This window comes from Alternaria metachromatica, assembly GCF_023757995.1.
Source record: "Alternaria metachromatica strain BMP 0045 chromosome Unknown scaffold_31, whole genome shotgun sequence".
Taxonomy (NCBI): Eukaryota; Fungi; Ascomycota; class Dothideomycetes; order Pleosporales; family Pleosporaceae; genus Alternaria; species Alternaria metachromatica.
In genome coordinates this window covers 1-16,873 of record NW_026055522.1, presented here as the reverse complement: position 1 = coordinate 16,873, position 16,873 = coordinate 1, and the positions used below count along the sequence as shown (strand labels likewise).

Here is a 16,873-nt window from a genome sequence, read left to right as displayed (position 1 = left end):
GCAAAAAGGTTCTCGTGTTGCGGTTATGTGAGAGGTTGAGTTGCTAGGTTCAAAACTGCTCGAAGTTTACTATCTACTAGATGATGATATCCCCAGTCACTTTCACATCGAACTCGCATTCACCACTTCAATTGAGAAACGGTGGGAAGGAAGAAAGTGCTTAGGATCATGACGTATCTAGGCAACTACATCGTCTTTCCGTAGGTATGTCTCAGTGATGGTAAAGTAGCGTGGCGATAGTCAGACTACTAGCACCTTACTGATGTTTACAACAAAAGGCTGTGAAGCTACCAGGCACTCGTATTATTGAGACCTCCGCTTTCAATTGATCTCATGTAGTCCGTAACTCGACTTGATCTTTTTGGTGAATGGGAGGAGTGAGGAGGAGGCGCGTGCCCACGTGGGCTCGTGAAGTGGGGCCACGATGGGACGCGTAGCAACCCATTCGTCGCACAACCTATCGACACCGCTCCCAACCGCGAACAGCAACGACAAGATGGAGAGCGTCTACGTACCGCCACACCTTCGGAAAAAGGCAGAACCCACAACGGTATCAGACGCGCCACCAACACCCGTCGCAATACCATCAGTGGTGCCCAGCTCAAAGCCGCAAGAACGATTCGATGACGACTTGTACACCATCCGGGAAATTCACACCTACTTCTGGGGAGACGGAGCCGTCGCCGAAGATTCGCATAACGCTACCCTCCATTCGTCGGCGGCGAACCCGAACGGTCTATCGTGGGTGCTGTTGTTCAATGGCGCGAACCCGAAGTGGGACGAGGACGGGGTCATCTTTGTCAAGAGCAACCTCAACCTTCTCATGGTAGCCACACCCCCTTCTGAGCCTAAAAAGGTGATGGTTGTCGCAGTACCCGCCCAACGATTAGACGAGCCTGGTGAGGACGGAGGTGTCATGCTACCAACAACCAGCGAAGTCGCAGACGAGGATTATGAGGCGGGTTCATCGAATGGAACACCGGAGTCCACCACCACTGAGCCGCTATCAGATCACACCAACGAGAGAGTTCTCATCGACTACTCTCCAATCGCCGTCTTCGCTCAGCCTGTCGGACGTGCTAGCCAATCATTCAAGTTCATCGGATGGTACGAGATAGAACACTTGCAAATCCTCAAGCCTGGTTCCCAAGGGCTGCTTCACATGTTGTGGGACAAGTGGAACCCAAAGGACAAACACGGCAACTATGTACCAAGACAGCGAGGCTCCGTCAATTTGATGAAGAGCATGTCTTACTCGTGGGCTGTTGTCCAGATGAAGAAAGACAAAGAAGCTATGGAGAACAAGGGCGAACCGAAGATTAATAGAATGTGAGATACCGAAGATATGACAGGAGATAGCGAGGGACAGAGCGTCAATGAGATGCTTGCCCAGATGAGGCTCGAAGGCGAAGGCAACGTGGTGGCGCCCGAGGAAGGGGAGACCTGAGAACTCTCACCGCGGACCGATTTTGTCTGATCAAATGGTGAAGGATAATATCGCATAGTAGTGATGGGCGCAGACGCGATGATGGAGGAGGTAATGTCGACATTAGAAAGTCATTGAAGCAATATCAGAAGCCCTTCTTGTACCGTAGCATCCTCTCAAAGATTCCCGTCATCTTGTCCATTGCCTCTCCCATCGACATTTATGTGTTGGATATCTGTCCTCAAGAAAGTTGAGGGAGGTAGAAAAGTGGCATGAGTGATGTTTAGCCGGATGAGGCAGCCGCGTCCAAAATGCGGAGGTCGACGCGCTCCGATTGGTAGTGTCGGAGAAGGCCGATGGTGGGGCTGCCGCGGGGTATCGTCACCACTTCTGATACTATTGCCGCCGTCTCATTGCTAATCGGTAGTTCCTATTCTTTTGAAAACTGTGTTTTTCGTGCGCGCACATCGATCCTCTCAAATCTTGAACGCGTCCCTCATCTGTCCAATTGCGACAACCATCTCCTTTCCCCAAGATAACAGCGCCGATCACTGAAGCAGCACCCCACCGAAACCCCCACTTCCCCCTGAACGCGACGAAATGACCGAGTCAATCCCCAAAACGCAAACCGCAGGCTGGATCCAAGACCCCGGTCCAGATTGCGTCCTCCAAATTCGAAATGACGTCCAAGTGCAATCCCCTTCGGCCGGCGAACTCCTCGTAAAGCTCGAATACAGCGGTATATGCCACAGCGACTGCCACAACCTCGTCTCGCCCGGGAAATACACTGAGGTGCCTGGGCATGAAGGCGTGGGCACTGTCGCATCGCTGGGTCAGGGGGTGTCAGAGGACCTGCTGGGAAAGAGGGTGGGCATAAAGTGGCTGTGGAACGCGTGCAAAGAGTGCAGTAGCTGCAAGCAAGGCAAGGAGAACCATTGCGCCAAGCAGAAGAATACTGGAAGAAGCGTATGGGGTACTCTACAGCAGTACGTGGTCGCGGATGCCGAATTCGTTACCATGATCCCCGAAGGAGTTAAGAGCGAGATCGCAGCGCCACTACTCTGCGCAGGTCTCAGTCTTGCGGGTGCCGTGTCAAAACTCACGCCTGAGGTCAACCCCGGTGACTTCGTCGCTATCATTGGTGCTGGAGGCGGTCTTGGACATATCGGTGTGCAAATCGCTACAATCAAGGGATACAAGGTCATTGCGATTGACAGTGGTGCCGAGAAAGAGAAGCTGACGAAGGAGATGGGCGCCGTGGCTTTCGTGGACTACGCCAAGCAAGATGTATTGCAAGCAGTGCGAGATCTGACGGATGGAGAAGGCGCGCATGGCGTCATTTGTGTTGCTGGCAGCGAAAGAGCGTATCTTCAAGCTCCGGCTTTGGCGAGGAATAGTGGCGTATTTGTCTGTGTGGGACTTCCGCCGGATACGTTCATGTTCCCTATGAGCCCGATCCATATCGCCAACAGAGGTACGCTCCTGCACCTGTATTGATTGAAACAGGACTAGTGCTAACAAAACCAGGGCTCGTCATCAGGGGATCCTCAACCGGTAGCGCCAAGCAAATGGATGAGCTATTGCAGATGGCTTTGCAGGGCAAGATCACACCGAAGGTCGAGGTTTACGACTTTGCCGACTCTCCGAAGATTCTTCAGGAGTTGCAGCGTTATGAGGTTACGGGTAGGAAGGTGGTACGGGCACCGTAAAAGTGTGGTGAGGATTTTCGGAATGTAGTAGTTGAGCGCACGCAACGGGGTGGTGTTTCGCATGTGCGGGGTGTGGCGTTGAGGCTACTCAAGGCGCGGAGTTTAGCATATGACAGCGCTGGAGCGATGCATGAAGAGGAGTTGAGGGCTTGTCGTGGAGTAGGGGGTAAGGTTGGAGGGTGTATTGGAGGCGCAATATGATACCCTTGTAAAAGATTAGGGTTTTAGGGGAGCGCGGTTATGACGAATGCACTATCCTGAGCTCGCTAAGGCGCTATACGGGTCGTCCGGACATCCCCATGCTATCGCGTACATTAATCATTACATGAATGTCGACTAATACCAGTCTCCGCTCTCTTCGTTTGCCTTCACGTCCATAGGATTCATACTCATGATCCGCTGCCCGGGTATCGTGTCCGTGAACGCACTCTCAAACACACCACTAACAGCTCTTCGTCCGATCTCCTTGAAACTATCGTATTCCTGGTTATCACCAGTGATAGCACTCCATTCGGGATCCTCAGGGCTGCGCGCAGGGCCTAGATCACTCCATCGCGTTACGATGAGAGCCTGCTTGAATCGTTCAGGACCGTTGCCGCGCACGCTCTTGTCTTCAACAAGTTTGAGTTCGAATAGGTATTCGGTCGGGCATCTGGGGCAGCGGCGCATTGGTCGGCATATGGAACAGAGATTGACCATACCAACAGCCTTCTTTCCTATGCTGCGTTCGCGGAACTTGTCGAGGGCTGTCGTTTCGGATTCGTGTGTATGCGGAATATGTGATAGTGCACATTTGGGTATTGATGTTAACAGCCCGTGCTTCCAATGTGCGCAAACGCTGAAGTAGGGCGTGAAGTCCCCACGGCTGAACAAAAGCATACGCTTTGCTGCATCTGTCATACCCCCTTCCACGTACTGTTGTGATCGAATGCGCATCAATAGGTGACCTTTGTCGGTAATGTGATAGGTAGAATCATGCCTCCAGGTCGAATAGGTGTCTTTCCAACGGCGGCCTAGCGACTGGTGAGGAATACCGTAATCTGCACCGTAGGCCCAATGACGTCGGGCTAATTGAGCGAATGCGAATGGTAATGTGCGACCTTCGCTAATGCGGAGCCTTGGTGGAGGAATATGAACGTTGGTTCGATTGGGGCACTCAAAGAGTGGATTGAGAACATTGGGAGGCTTCATTGTCTCCATACCAGGCTGAATGCGCAAGTGCCACTGTGCGCATGGGAAACAGAAAAGATGGCGTGGCATCTTGTGGTCCATGGAAAGTAGAAAGTCGAGCCGTTGCGGCCGATGGAGCGGATCCATGAGCAGTTTGTATGGGTGTCTACCTAACCGAGCGTACATGGTCCGGCATGTAGAGGATAGGTTGGCAACGTCGAGCGGTGATAGGAAGTCTGCAACATGAAGCCACACTTCAGGTGATGCGCTGCCGAGTAATGCTGTTCCGTCAGGTTTCGTAGGATCATAGAGTAAAGATACATCATCCCGTTCTTCCTCAATCGTATCAACACCATCAATGTATGTGAAAGCATGCATCATGTCTGTCAGATCCTTTCTTTCTCCGGTATCTTTGTCAAGAATGTCATCGGCCTTGACATGCTTTGAAGGCGCGCGATGAGACTTGGTCAGCTTTGATGGCTGCGATCTCGATGGCGCGTATGGTAGGGTCTGCTCATTGCCCGACTGCGGTATTGATGCAGATCTCGAGCTGTGTGGTTGATACAAAGGCGCGGCATACTGTGGTTGTCCTTCTGAGTTGCGGCGGTAATCGGCCGCTTGCTGCCCAGGTTGTAGGTAGGCGTTGCTGGTATCCATGAGAGCATTAACAGCAGCATATGGATGATCACGCAACGCATGCGGCGCGAGGCCAGTGATGTCTTCATTGGTAGGTAAGCCAAAATTGTTGTCTGAGAGATCGGTTCTCTCGTTCGTAAAGCTACCAGAGTCTTGGCGGTTGGGGTTCGCTACGTTGGTGGTTGAGTCAAGCTTTCCGAGCATATCGCTTCGTGATCCCTTCTTGGAAAGTTTCTTCCGCGTAGCCGGCTCTTTTGGTTGTTTCCCTGATCGCATGCCAAACATGGCGCGCAAGCCGCCTTTCTTGGTTTCTGGTTCCGCCATTGTGGAGACAGCTGCAGCTAGTCGTGCAGGTGATTAGGGAATCTCGCAGCGCTCAAGACGAAGATGAGGGTCGGTCGATATGGATGATGGACGATGTGCTATGCGCAGGTGTTACTGATACGGTTCCCCAGAGAAATGGTTTGTCAAACGATGTTTATCGAAATTGCAGCAGGGTGGATGATCATCGTCATAGCGTGGCGGCTCGTTTCGGCACAGGATCCGTACTCATCCGCTCAATTCGTCCACTAGTGAGCTCAGTCTGTGGGTACGCATGTCGTCATGAGTGAAGTGTGCATGCGATGGGGTGCAGTCCAGACCGCTTAAAGATCACGATGTTGGAGCTGGCAATGCGCGATGGGATTGTGGGCACGCGTAAGGTGCGCGACATGCATTGACCATCTGACGTAATCCGCTAGAAGTTTGCCGATCCCCTTTAGTCCCCACCAGACCCAACCTCCTCGCCAACGCAGAACAGCATGCGCCTTTGACCCGACTACACCCACGCCTGCCACCTCTTTCTTGCCGACCCTTTATATGTCGAACGGACTGGCCAAGACAATCCGAAACCACGTTTTCGTACGAAGAAATCAATCGATCTCGAGCTGGGAGATAGCACCTAGGAGGTCATCCTCTTCGAGCATATCGCCTATGGGCTGTGTCGCTGCACTGTGCACGCCTCTACCCAACTTTCGGCGGATATCTTCGATGGTATCATGATCCTGGACGGTTTGTACACCGTTGTGGGTGCTGAGCGCATCGAACAGTGTCGTCAATCGCTCACAATGATGATTGTCAGCCATAGCGTCAAGCGCCGGTGCAACAGGAAAGATGAAGCCGACCAGTATCTGCATGTTCTTGTGCAAGAAGACATAGTCCGACTTGACCATGATCTCTATCATGTCGAGCGTAATGGTCTGTACCCAGGTTGGTGCGCCAATCTTCATGGCTTCGGAGATGCTCTTGAGCAGCCGTTCGATAGCTGGCAATTCCCAATCCTGTGTTGTGGTAAATAGCTTCGAGCTAGTTTCAACTGCCTGGTCAAGTTCCTCAGGCGGAATGACGCTGAATCGACCCCTGCCGTATACATACTCGACCTTGGCAGAGACTGTGTCCTCGGCCGCATCAGAGTCGGTATCTTCCCAGGTACAGGTATACCCTGACTCTGTGTGTTGTTGATACTGGTCAGACCTGCCGAGTATGTCGCACATGTGCTTGATCAGGGCCTTCTCTTGCTCCGTCCTCTCATAGTTTTCCTTCTTCAAAGCCATCAGAATATCGGTAACACGGCTAGACTTCATGTTCTCATTGGCGGTGTCGAGCAGTGGAATAGCTTTGTACGCGAACGGAAAGAACGTGTCGTAATTGTTGTGGAAGGGCAGGTAGAGAGAGGTGGCCATCTTCTCCAACAGGCCGCAACCCACGTTCACCGCTATTGCCGATCCGCGTTGTCCGACAGAAAAGGCTCTGAGGAGGCTGAGCGAGAAATCCAGTACGTTGACGGATCCGGGTTCCCAGATCGGTCGAGCGATGAACTCCCCGGCAGCCTCGAGGATGTACTTGCCCGCGATGTCGGCACCCACGATACTTTTGGCGTTGACGACTTCGAGCTCCAGATCCGGATCGATTGTGTCGAACAAAGCCCTGGCACAACCTGATTAGCCGGGACCTTGCTGCATTGTGGGGAATACCTTACCTGTAGAGCTTTACGCCCACTGTGGCCCAGCTCGATTGACTCACAATCTTAGCGTTGACGACATTGACGAGCGCGTGAAGTTTCAGTAGATCTCTACCGACAAGGGCGAGGAGCAACTGGACCTGGGCTTGTACCGTGCTGTCCGGGGTCTGACTATCGACAGAATCAACGACATCGCGGATGAGCTCAGTGAAGTCGAATTGCTCTTGGTAGACGTCATTTGGAAGCTGCGCAGATACGTCTTCAACTACAAATGTAGCTGATGCCATCTTGTTGTGTTGCATGATTGCGCGAGAGATTGGTGTTGTGTGAGAAAATCCTACGCGTCGAGGTGTTGGGATTCAACACAATGGGCAGGAGCAAACGATGAAGGCTTGGCGTTGGGCGCAGGGTCAGGGTCAAGCACACTGGCGGCGAAGATGCGCCTACAATATTGACACATGATAGTACATTGGCTGCTGAGAAGAATTGCAACAGCAGACTATCTGATGTTCTTATGATACAAGACACTGTCCCTCTCCGCCAACCGTGTGTGCCAGACAAGCCTTCCACACTTCGCGTTATGCCAGATCCTTGCTTTCACAAAACCCAGGCATTCTTCCTCAGGGAAATTAGTCCTGCGACCTTGATCTTGGACATTAGATCCTCGTCCGCGTTCACTGTGCGCTCGCGTACTTTCTCCAAAACCCTCGTGAGCTCCGCTTCAGTAATCGGGTTCTCATCCAGACCACGCGCAACGAATTCCACGTACTCGACAAACAGGTCGATGTTATGGTTGCTGAACAGATGCTGTGCACTTACCATCATATCCAAGATCCAAACATTTGTCTTGAGCGACATAAGGAGAGTTGATGATGTTGCGTCGGCTACAGAGGTAGAGGTACGAAGTCACTATATGTTTCACATGCACTTCGTAGAGGCAAGACTTACCTAGTTCAGCGAGGAGCCACATGCGCGGTTGGCACCATGTGGCTTCCTGCATGTCGGCTTGAAAGTCGGCCAGCGAGCGGTTGTAGATGTAGTGTTGGACGAGACGCGCGCCGGAGCGTAGCTTGTTGTTGCCATCGGGGAGTACGTTTGGGTCGGCCAGTGTTGCTGGGATAAGAAGGCAGAGATAGTTCAGCAGCTTAACTGCGACGTATACCCAATTCTTGTCTTCCATAGCGCTCGCGTAGATGATGTCGACCGTGTGTCTCAACTTGACTGGGTCCGCGTCGATATTCTCCGTCACCTCGCGCATGACGGCTTCGGCAGTCTCGTCTAACACGTTCACTGGGATGCTGAAGATCAGGTGGACGACCGCCATGCGGAACATGTCTGAAAACACAAGCGAAGGAGCGATAAACGGGCCGTTCATGTTGAATTGAGACGAGTGCAGGTGGCGTGGTATTGTGGTGTTGTGGATGTAGAAAGGTTGGTGTGAGCAAGTTTTAGGCAGGCAGCAAGCTTTGCACTGAAGACTCTTCGAGGTCGCACAAATCGTCTCGACAGGGTCTTTTGACTAACGCGAATTCAATATGACTTTGTTGCTCTCAGAAGAGATTTTCCTCAGCTTCTCGACCTCCACGTGGAGTTACGCGCGATCATATAGTCTTTGCTTTGGATGGCCTTCCAGATTCCCCAAAACCCGCCTAATGGCCATATGCCTCTCAGCTTCAACCCCATATCTTTGTTTGCCATACTCGTATACTTTTCGATATCGACATGCACTTTGTCATACACCTCAGGCAGCATCTCCGCGTTGTACTCCTTCCTCAACCCTTGGTGCCATTTGCGATCGAATTGCGCCCAGAAGTCATCTTTACTGTAGTATGTCTGCGCATACAGCCACTTCATACCGCCCATCTCTCCGAGTGTCTTCTCGAGCGCGCGGTTCTTCTGCAAGTAGGTGACAGGGTCTTTAGGACCAAACCCCCAAAGACCAATATTGAGCATTTGGTCTGACTTCAGGGCGCCTTTGGTGTGAGGGTGCATAGTCGGTTGGGGGCTTTGCTTCAACGGGCAGAGCCAAAGAGGCCAGATTCCAAATTCCTTGTCGGTATAGTTGATGAACTTTTCGGCGTTGGGGTAGGGTAAAGCCATGTCTTGGACGATATAGCGTGTCGCAATTCCGGACGCATGGAGAGCTCGGTAAAGCATGCGCGTGTGAAGGAAGTCGTCCAGGAACCAGCGAGTGTACTTGTTGAAGGGAAAGCGCATGTAGCTGAAAGCGGACCGACCGACCCAAAAGCCACCACGGTCGTAACGGAACATGTACTCGGCTAAGGGGATGTACTCCACCACTGGCTTGGTAGAGTTTTGTGTAGCGGCTTCGACATGCAGATAGAACCAAGGATCCCACGGGTTACTGAAAGTCTGCGGCTTGGTGTTGGGTGGCAGATCATCTGTCATCTCGCCAGTGACGATCGCACCGTGCTCCTTGCTGAACAAGACGCCATCAACATAATCATTCCTCTCGCCTTTTTCACCACGTGTATGGTCTTCGACTTCCTTGACAGCTTGAGCAACGCTACGTGTAGGATAGTATGTTGTCTTGACATATTTCCTCGCCTCGATGAGCTTCAAATCGACAAGCGTAGTAACCCCCAAGGTACCGACAGCGCCAGAAGCCCCTCTGAACAGGTCCTCATTCTTCTTCTCGCTAGCTTTGACGACCTCACCGTCGGCCATAACCATCTCCACCTCATTGATAGTGCGATCGAAGAACCCAAACTTAAAGCTACTACTCTCGCCAGCTGTACCCGCATACCCGCCACCAACAGTGATACCAGGAAACTCCATCACGACGGGTGGCACAAGACCATGCGGTAGCGTAGCTTCTACAAGCCGATCCATAGGTACGTTTGGCTCGACAAGAGCTGTCTTGTTTTCCGTATCAACGCGTATGACATTCCGAAGAGCGCTGATATCTACGACATGCTTCTTAAGATTCGGACGCGTGCTGTTTGTCGAGCCGTGAGATATCCGGAAGGGTTCTTTGCGCGTAAAGTAGTCTTTGACTTTGGACGCGACTTGCGCAACGACGCGCTGATGGCGATCCATCTTTGAGGGAGGAAAAAGAAATGAAAACGCCCGGAAATGCCAATGCTATTGATACATGATGTGAACTTTCGATGTGTGGTTGGGGGTACGCGACTGCCGGTCGAAGTCGGGACAGACGCAGATTTTCTCCGATGCGCTAAACTTCACTCATCTGGCTAGCGCTCCCTGAACACCTTCCATCCTGATCACATCACTTCTATCGCTCAAGCCTTGTCACTACTACGATATCGTTGACATTCTATACGCATCGCATTACTGCTAGCTGTACTCAGGCCTTGCTCGATATCACGATCTGATTGATCCACGGCATCCCCTAGAGAGCCTCGACATGCGGCTGGTCTATGACCTCATGATGTTTTTGGAAAAGAAATGCGGGAAGTGTCCTAAGGAAGGAAGTAATTGAACGGGCGTAGAGCTGAAACTGTAGAAACCCTCTCTGCAATACGGTATAGCCTGTCATCGCTGTATGCACCGTCGCGGTTCCATAGACTTGGGACACGGTCTTCCTGAAATGGTTTAGACCGTCCCCAGGCGAACTTATCGCATACGTCCTTAGAGCTAACAACAAGTCATGTCTTGCGACAACGCGTCCCTTCGTATTTATCACCGCCGTCCCGCTTGATAGCCAAGATGACTCCTCTTTTCGGCTTTCACTTCTTATCATTTGCCGCCATTTGTGCTCCCTGCGGAGGTTACATCGGCCTTGCAGAAGCGGGGCGAGTAACAAACAGCCAAGACATGGTATATTCATCCTGTGATATGTTCACGACAGCGAACTGAGTGCGCGATCACTTGTATCGTCTCATACCGACAATGTTGATTTTGGTGTTGTCGCAGTTTATCGGCCTCGTTACCGCGCTGCAACCTCTTCCGCCTGTCTCACCACGCTACAGCAACAGCGACGACCTCGGCTTCTCTATCGGCACAGATGCAAGAAAGATATATATCGACAGAAGTTTCGCCACAAAGAGAGACTCCGAAGGTCTAACGCTCATACCGCCAACTGCCTATGAGTTCGCTGAAACATTCCGCACCGACATCTCATCACTATTCGGTGGTTCCTGGACTCTGGAGCAAGTAGACAACTTCCCACTCACTGGCATCCATATCGGCCCGATTCGATACAGTAATCTCTCATTGACATACGAGAATGGTCAGCCTACAGAAGAAGGATATGAGCTTGAGGTTACCAATGGCACTGTATACATAGGCGGAGCAGGTGCGAGAGGCATGTTCTGGGGAACGCGCACCCTACTGCAGAAGTTCTTGATCGACAACGGCTCTCTCATGACGGGTCGGATACTTGATGCGCCTGCATACAGCACACGAGGGTTCATGCTCGACGCGGGTCGTAAGTGGTACGATAAGGACTTTCTCAAAGAGCTCTGCACATATGCCTCTTTCTTCAAAATTTCAGAGTTCCACTATCACTCTAGCGACAATTATCCCTTGAACCGTGGCCGCAATGAGACGTGGCAAGACGTGTTCTCGCATTTTTCGCTGTTCCCGGAAGAAAATGTAGAACTGCAGGCCATCATTCAGCGCCCAAACGAGACACTTTCACGTGTCGAATTCGAAGACTTCCAACAGCATTGTGCGCAACGTGGTGTCACCGTCATTCCCGAGATCGAAGCACCGGGCCATGCCTTAGCGATTACGAAATGGAAGCCTGAGTTAGCGCTAGCAAAGAAGGACCTGCTCAACCTGAGCCATCCGGACGCAATTCCAACAGTCAAGGCAATCTGGTCTGAGTTTCTCCCATGGTTTCAAACGAAGGAGGTACATATCGGCGCTGATGAGTACGACTCCGATCTAGCGGACGACTACATCAATTTCGTAAACGAGATGGCCGACTTCATCAGCAGCACTTCTGGGAAGCGCGTACGTATCTGGGGCACTTACGAGCCATCCGAGAACCTCACCATCTCGAAAGACATCATCGTACAACACTGGCAATACGGCCAATCTGACCCTCTCGAGCTCCAGAACGATGGATACGACATGATCAACTCTGAGGATTGGTGGGCATACATGAGTCTCAAGAATGATCATATGCCCATCCTTCCGGCGCCGTACCCGCAGTTCTACAATAATACGCGCACCATGAACTTTGCCAACGTACCAGGATGGCAGTGGGAACCATCGCTCTACAATCCAGTCAATACCACAGAGCAGCTGGAGCCCAGGGCTAGCGGCAACAAAGGCGCTATTCTTGCTGCTTGGAACGATAATGGTGCGGATGCGACTACGCAGCTGGAAGCCTACTATGCAATGCGAGAGGGTATACCAGTCATGGCGGCGCGTGCGTGGGCGGGTGCGCGAGGTGCAAAGATTGACCCGGACGAGTTGGCGGACAGCGTTGCGCTTCTGGTATGTTCAGGCGAAGCGAGTAGTTCATGCATCTTGACTTGGCGGCTAACGTGAGTTTTGGCAGGCAACTAAAGCTCCCGGACAAAACCTAGATCGCCGTTTCACAAGCACGAACATGGATACACAAAGCTCAGCGCTGGTATCATGGACGCGAAATTCTTCCAGTTACAGTAACGCGACGCTGGGCATGGGCTCATACGGACCACCGTACACCCTGACCCTGAACGTATCCTCATCCTTCACCTTGACCGGTCCTGATACCTCGCTATCTCTTGCAGATCTCCCAAACAACTCCAGTGGCAGCACTACGACACTCATGTTCACCACGGCCGATGGCTTCGAGTATCCTTTACGTTCCGTATCTCCGTTTGATGGCCACGACCCTGGCCATCCGGGTCGCATATGGACCAACCAGACGACGTCGTCACATGAGCCAGTGCCGATCTCGCTGCCAGCGAACTTGCGCATTGAGACCGATGTGTTGAGCGGTAGTCGCGTCTGGGTGAATGATACATTTGCGGGTCGATTCGAGGTGTTCGTATATGGGGGTCGCAATACGCTGTTTAGCTGGAGTCAGATGGCGCTTGTTGCACCGCTGGACGTGGTAGAGAGCGGTGTTGATAGCTTGATGCTTCAGACTGGCGTTATGCTGGGTAGATCATAGGAGGATGTAATGCAGTCGACGCGGTATAGTAAGTGCAGACACTATACATGTTGTAATGGAGATTGAATAGATAGGCTCGATGAGCTTTGATTGCTCAAACCAACATAATTCATCAACGGTAGCCCGAGCATGGTTTCTGAAACCAGACAGTCATACCAGGTCCATCGATTTCCTTTCATCCCTCAATACGTCGCTGTTAACCGCCCAATGATATAATCCCCACTCATAACATCCTCATAATTCCTGCCCTTTTCGTATGTGCCCGGTATGGCCTCGATCTTGCGGTCGTAGTTCGGGTTGCAGAAGTAGGCTATCGAGTATCGTGGTGGGTATTCGTCCTTGTCGGCATCCTCCGGCTTTGGTGGTGGCTCCATGACGCGGTGCTTCGTTGACTTGATGGTGTCGTTCGACCAGCGTGCTAGTAAGTCGCCAGCGTTAACGACAATCGTGTCTTCGATAGGCGTGGCGTTGACGAAGGTGCCCTTGGGGGAGCGCACCTGAAGACCACCGCGGGCGTCTTGGAAGAGGAGGGTTATAGAGCCTGTTGTCGCGTCAGTTGGATCTCGTTACCGGGTCATGTTGAGAACCATACCGTAGTCGCTGTGCTCTCCTGCGCGCACCTGCTCCTGCCCATCATTCCTCTGGAAGATGCTCTTCGACACTCCCGGGTAGTGCAGCAGCCTCAGCGTGTTGTCGCCCGCATCCGTGAAGCCATCGAACCACTTCTCATCGATGCCCATGCCCAGGGCGATAGCACGCATGACCTGCATGTGCAGGTCCTTGCATGTCTCGAAGAAGCCCATCATCTGCTCCTTGAACTGCGTCGCCTCGTCGTCCCCACTCGGCCACATGTTTGGCATCTCAGGCTGGTCGTCGCGTCCAATCTCCATGCTCTCCTTCAGATCTGGCACCAAGGCGCGCATCTCCGCTTCTGTGCCTGTCTCTTCCAGTACTACCAGCTTCTCCCGCCCTTGTGTGACATAGCCGCGGTTGGCGGCAGCTGAGTACCATGCCAACTTGTCCTTTTGCTCTTTTGGCCGCGCGAAGAACTTGGCGGAGTGCGAGAATACGGTGGATACGGTCGAGGGGGATATGCCGTGGCTCTTCAGGTAGATGAAGCCGGCGTTTTGGAAGCCTTTGAGGACGGCGTCGGCGGTTTGCTTCTTCGCGTCGGCGTCGCCTGAGAGGAACACGGAGAAGTCGATGAGCTGAGCATGATTAGGTGCTGGTCGGAAAGCATGAACGCAGATAAAGTACCGGAATCTCCAGGTCGTCCTGCGAGACGGCTGATGTGATGTTCGCCATGTCGTCACTCCTTGTCGCGTCGTTTCAGTCCAAGCTCGGAAGGGGGTGCAGGAGAACGGCTGCTATAAAGTCACTCGCGCGACGAAGAGAGAGACTTGGATATCAGGCGATTTGCGCGTCAGCGGCCATCTCCGCCGTAAATCAGCCATGATGGGACAGCTAGATGTTGTAGGCGGGGTTGTTGCCGAACACAGAAGGTGTACACGCGCGCGATAAGGCTAATGGTGGGGTCGCTTGGCCGGAACCTCAACACCACGCCTGTATCGCGACATCCATCTACGCCTATCATACAGCTGTCTCGACGAGCTCGAGCTCGTCTCGTCTCAACCTGTCTCGTCCATGCTCAAACTGTACTGCCCTCCGCTTAGCTGATGGACCCGAGATGATCGCCTTGTCGCTGGTCGCACCGCCACTTTGAACCCGTCATCATCAATTCTGACATCGGTTAACTACCATACCAGGGAATCTTAATTGATGGATCGCAGGAGCACACTTGAAACATGGCTCTCATTACAATATCGGCAAGGCGATGGAAGCGATCCTCATTTGCGTAGTTCGAGGCAAGATGTCCAAACGACTACAGGCATGTTCTAGGTTACGGAAGGAGCACGACAGCTTAGCTTAACGCCTATAAAAGAACCTTGATGGACACACCAACACATCAAAAAATACAATAATGACGGAATGGCAGGATACGGTTTCAATCCGCTCAGTGAAAAGTATGCGAGTTCATCAACGTCTTACGATGGTATCTGCCTTTCCTATGTCTACTCTCTCGTCTTCTGCAGTCAATGAACATCGTCAACAGCTCATAAAGAAAGATAAGCTCACTTCTCTGCTTTCCAATGGTCCCTCAAGTACGCACATGTTGTATCTCTTCCTCAACTCCGCGCATAAAGCGCGGATATCAATGAAAAGGAAAGGTGGGCCGTAAGTGAACCCGGGATTGCCAGTTCCTCGCTTCCTATCTTCCATTCAATATCTTGTCTCATTGGTAAGAGGGTGATAAAAAATGGTAAGCAGTCCACGATGGTCCGAACGCTCACGTCATCTACTAGAGATGTCAACCCAAACACCCAACATCTCCAACGTTAATTTTTACCAGAACGCCGGATTTGCTGAATGCTTGGTAAGTATTTCGTCCAGGATCGAGCATGTCATCAAAATGACGTAGCTCTGAGCAACGAGAGGAGCGGACTACTGCGCCGGACGGTCGCGATCATGACCAGCTCGTCGTTCTCGTACTGTGCGCGGATCCATACAAGTAGCGACGAGGCGCACCAGGTGCTCTGGCAGTGCTCGAATGCGCTTGAGTTGGTCGGGGTACTTGTCGAGTAAATCTTGTCGAAATCCGCCGTTTCTGCAGTGCGAACTGGGCCGGAGACTGTTTCTCCTGAAGAAGAAAAAGAGAGCAAGAAGGGCAGGGGAGAGCGAGATTATATGCTCCTAGCAACGCGCTAGCAATCGCTCACGTGATGCCAGTAATTCGCGCGCTGGAGCCTGGAGACGCAGGAACCGTGTGAGTAGTGAAGGGGAGAGGAGTCTCAGCTCCCAATTAGGTTAGACCCATGTCACTGCAAACACCCAGCGCACACAACGACGAAACCCGCTCAACCCCAAATTCTCAGACTCTCAACATCCTCTCCCATTGCCTACCTTTCCGACCCGATCATGGACCCACCACGCATCCAGGCGCTCGTGGAGGAGCTGCGGGAGACCATCAAGGCCCTCAACCGAGAGAAAGAGGCCCACAGTGCGACCTTTCAAGAAGTCATCAACCTCAGGAAGCATCAGAGGGAATCGGACCGCAAGCGGAAGGTCCTTGAAGGCGACAACGAGCTCTTGGTCCTCAAGTGCAAGTTCCGAGAGGGAGATGGTGAAGACAAAGACGGTGGAAGCAGCGATGGCGACATGACAGCAGTCCATACTGACGACAAGGCGCTCAAGTCTGACCTACCCGACGCCCCAATCCATCACCCAGGAATGTACAAGGCTTTCTCGGCCTCCCATTCGGAAAGTCTGAACGCCTCGTCTTCGGCAAACCACTTGGACCACACCACCCACGCTCTCTCAGAAGACAACGTCGCCGGCTCTACCCACGGTACCAAGCGGACCTTCGATGAAGCCAAGTAAGTAGTCGCCACGATACCACAGCCATTTCGCTAATTGATCTACAGCTCCGAAGATACCACGCGCGTCATCGTGTGCGTACACTGCTATTCACTCAAGCTCCGATGCGACTCCGGAGAACCTTGCAACAACTGCGCCACATTCAAGCGCCTTTGCAAAAGGGCCAAATGCAAGGACTACGAGACTGGAGAATGCAAGCGAGCCAGCTGTCTGAGAGCACATCGCGAGGATGAGGAGGTATACGACAACATCGTCCGCACAGGACATATCGCGAGGGTTGATCCTTCCAAGCCCGCGAAGCCCAAACCAAAGAGGCGGCGGGCCTTCCGGTGCAAGAAGAACGACGATGACAAGAAGGGTGGTTCAGGAGACTCTGATGGTGGTGGTGGTGGTGGTGGTGGTGG

At 52.5% G+C, this 16,873-nt stretch overlaps 9 protein-coding genes across 9 annotated transcripts; 4 read left to right on the top strand and 5 right to left on the bottom strand.

The window, feature by feature from the left end:
- Positions 1-496: 496 nt before the first annotated feature.
- Positions 497-1,333, top strand: J4E83_009211 (uncharacterized protein; the record flags this gene model as incomplete). Its single annotated transcript, XM_049336100.1, has 1 exon — positions 497-1,333. The coding sequence occupies one exon, from the start codon at positions 497-499 to the stop codon at positions 1,331-1,333; it is 837 nt and encodes a 278-aa protein (XP_049184664.1).
- Positions 1,334-2,026: 693 nt separating this feature from the next.
- Positions 2,027-3,135, top strand: J4E83_009210 (uncharacterized protein; the record flags this gene model as incomplete). Its single annotated transcript, XM_049336099.1, has 2 exons — positions 2,027-2,900; positions 2,954-3,135. The coding sequence occupies 2 exons, from the start codon at positions 2,027-2,029 to the stop codon at positions 3,133-3,135; spliced, it is 1,056 nt and encodes a 351-aa protein (XP_049184663.1).
- Positions 3,136-3,471: 336 nt separating this feature from the next.
- Positions 3,472-5,538, bottom strand: J4E83_009209 (uncharacterized protein; the record flags this gene model as incomplete). Its single annotated transcript, XM_049336098.1, has 2 exons — positions 3,472-5,276; positions 5,535-5,538. The coding sequence occupies 2 exons, from the start codon at positions 5,536-5,538 to the stop codon at positions 3,472-3,474; spliced, it is 1,809 nt and encodes a 602-aa protein (XP_049184662.1).
- A 314-nt stretch (positions 5,539-5,852) lies between these two features.
- J4E83_009208 (uncharacterized protein) lies at positions 5,853-7,242 on the bottom strand (the record flags this gene model as incomplete). The annotated part of the gene is made up of 2 exons (XM_049336097.1): positions 5,853-6,906; positions 6,959-7,242. The coding sequence occupies 2 exons, from the start codon at positions 7,240-7,242 to the stop codon at positions 5,853-5,855; spliced, it is 1,338 nt and encodes a 445-aa protein (XP_049184661.1).
- A 295-nt stretch (positions 7,243-7,537) lies between these two features.
- Positions 7,538-8,315, bottom strand: J4E83_009207 (uncharacterized protein; the record flags this gene model as incomplete). Its single annotated transcript, XM_049336096.1, has 2 exons — positions 7,538-7,824; positions 7,889-8,315. The coding sequence occupies 2 exons, from the start codon at positions 8,313-8,315 to the stop codon at positions 7,538-7,540; spliced, it is 714 nt and encodes a 237-aa protein (XP_049184660.1).
- Positions 8,316-8,506: 191 nt separating this feature from the next.
- Positions 8,507-10,000, bottom strand: J4E83_009206 (uncharacterized protein; the record flags this gene model as incomplete). The annotated part of the gene is made up of 1 exon (XM_049336095.1): positions 8,507-10,000. One exon carries the CDS (start codon positions 9,998-10,000, stop codon positions 8,507-8,509), a length of 1,494 nt encoding a protein of 497 aa, XP_049184659.1.
- An 813-nt stretch (positions 10,001-10,813) lies between these two features.
- J4E83_009205 (uncharacterized protein) lies at positions 10,814-13,034 on the top strand (the record flags this gene model as incomplete). The annotated part of the gene is made up of 2 exons (XM_049336094.1): positions 10,814-12,370; positions 12,435-13,034. The coding sequence occupies 2 exons, from the start codon at positions 10,814-10,816 to the stop codon at positions 13,032-13,034; spliced, it is 2,157 nt and encodes a 718-aa protein (XP_049184658.1).
- A 182-nt stretch (positions 13,035-13,216) lies between these two features.
- J4E83_009204 (uncharacterized protein) lies at positions 13,217-14,339 on the bottom strand (the record flags this gene model as incomplete). Its single annotated transcript, XM_049336093.1, has 3 exons — positions 13,217-13,575; positions 13,627-14,242; positions 14,292-14,339. The coding sequence occupies 3 exons, from the start codon at positions 14,337-14,339 to the stop codon at positions 13,217-13,219; spliced, it is 1,023 nt and encodes a 340-aa protein (XP_049184657.1).
- A 1,671-nt stretch (positions 14,340-16,010) lies between these two features.
- J4E83_009203 (uncharacterized protein) lies at positions 16,011-16,468 on the top strand (the record flags this gene model as incomplete). Its single annotated transcript, XM_049336092.1, has 1 exon — positions 16,011-16,468. A coding segment is annotated over one exon (458 nt), but the record flags the coding sequence as incomplete, so codon positions are not given.
- Between the last annotated feature and the right edge of the window lie 405 nt (positions 16,469-16,873).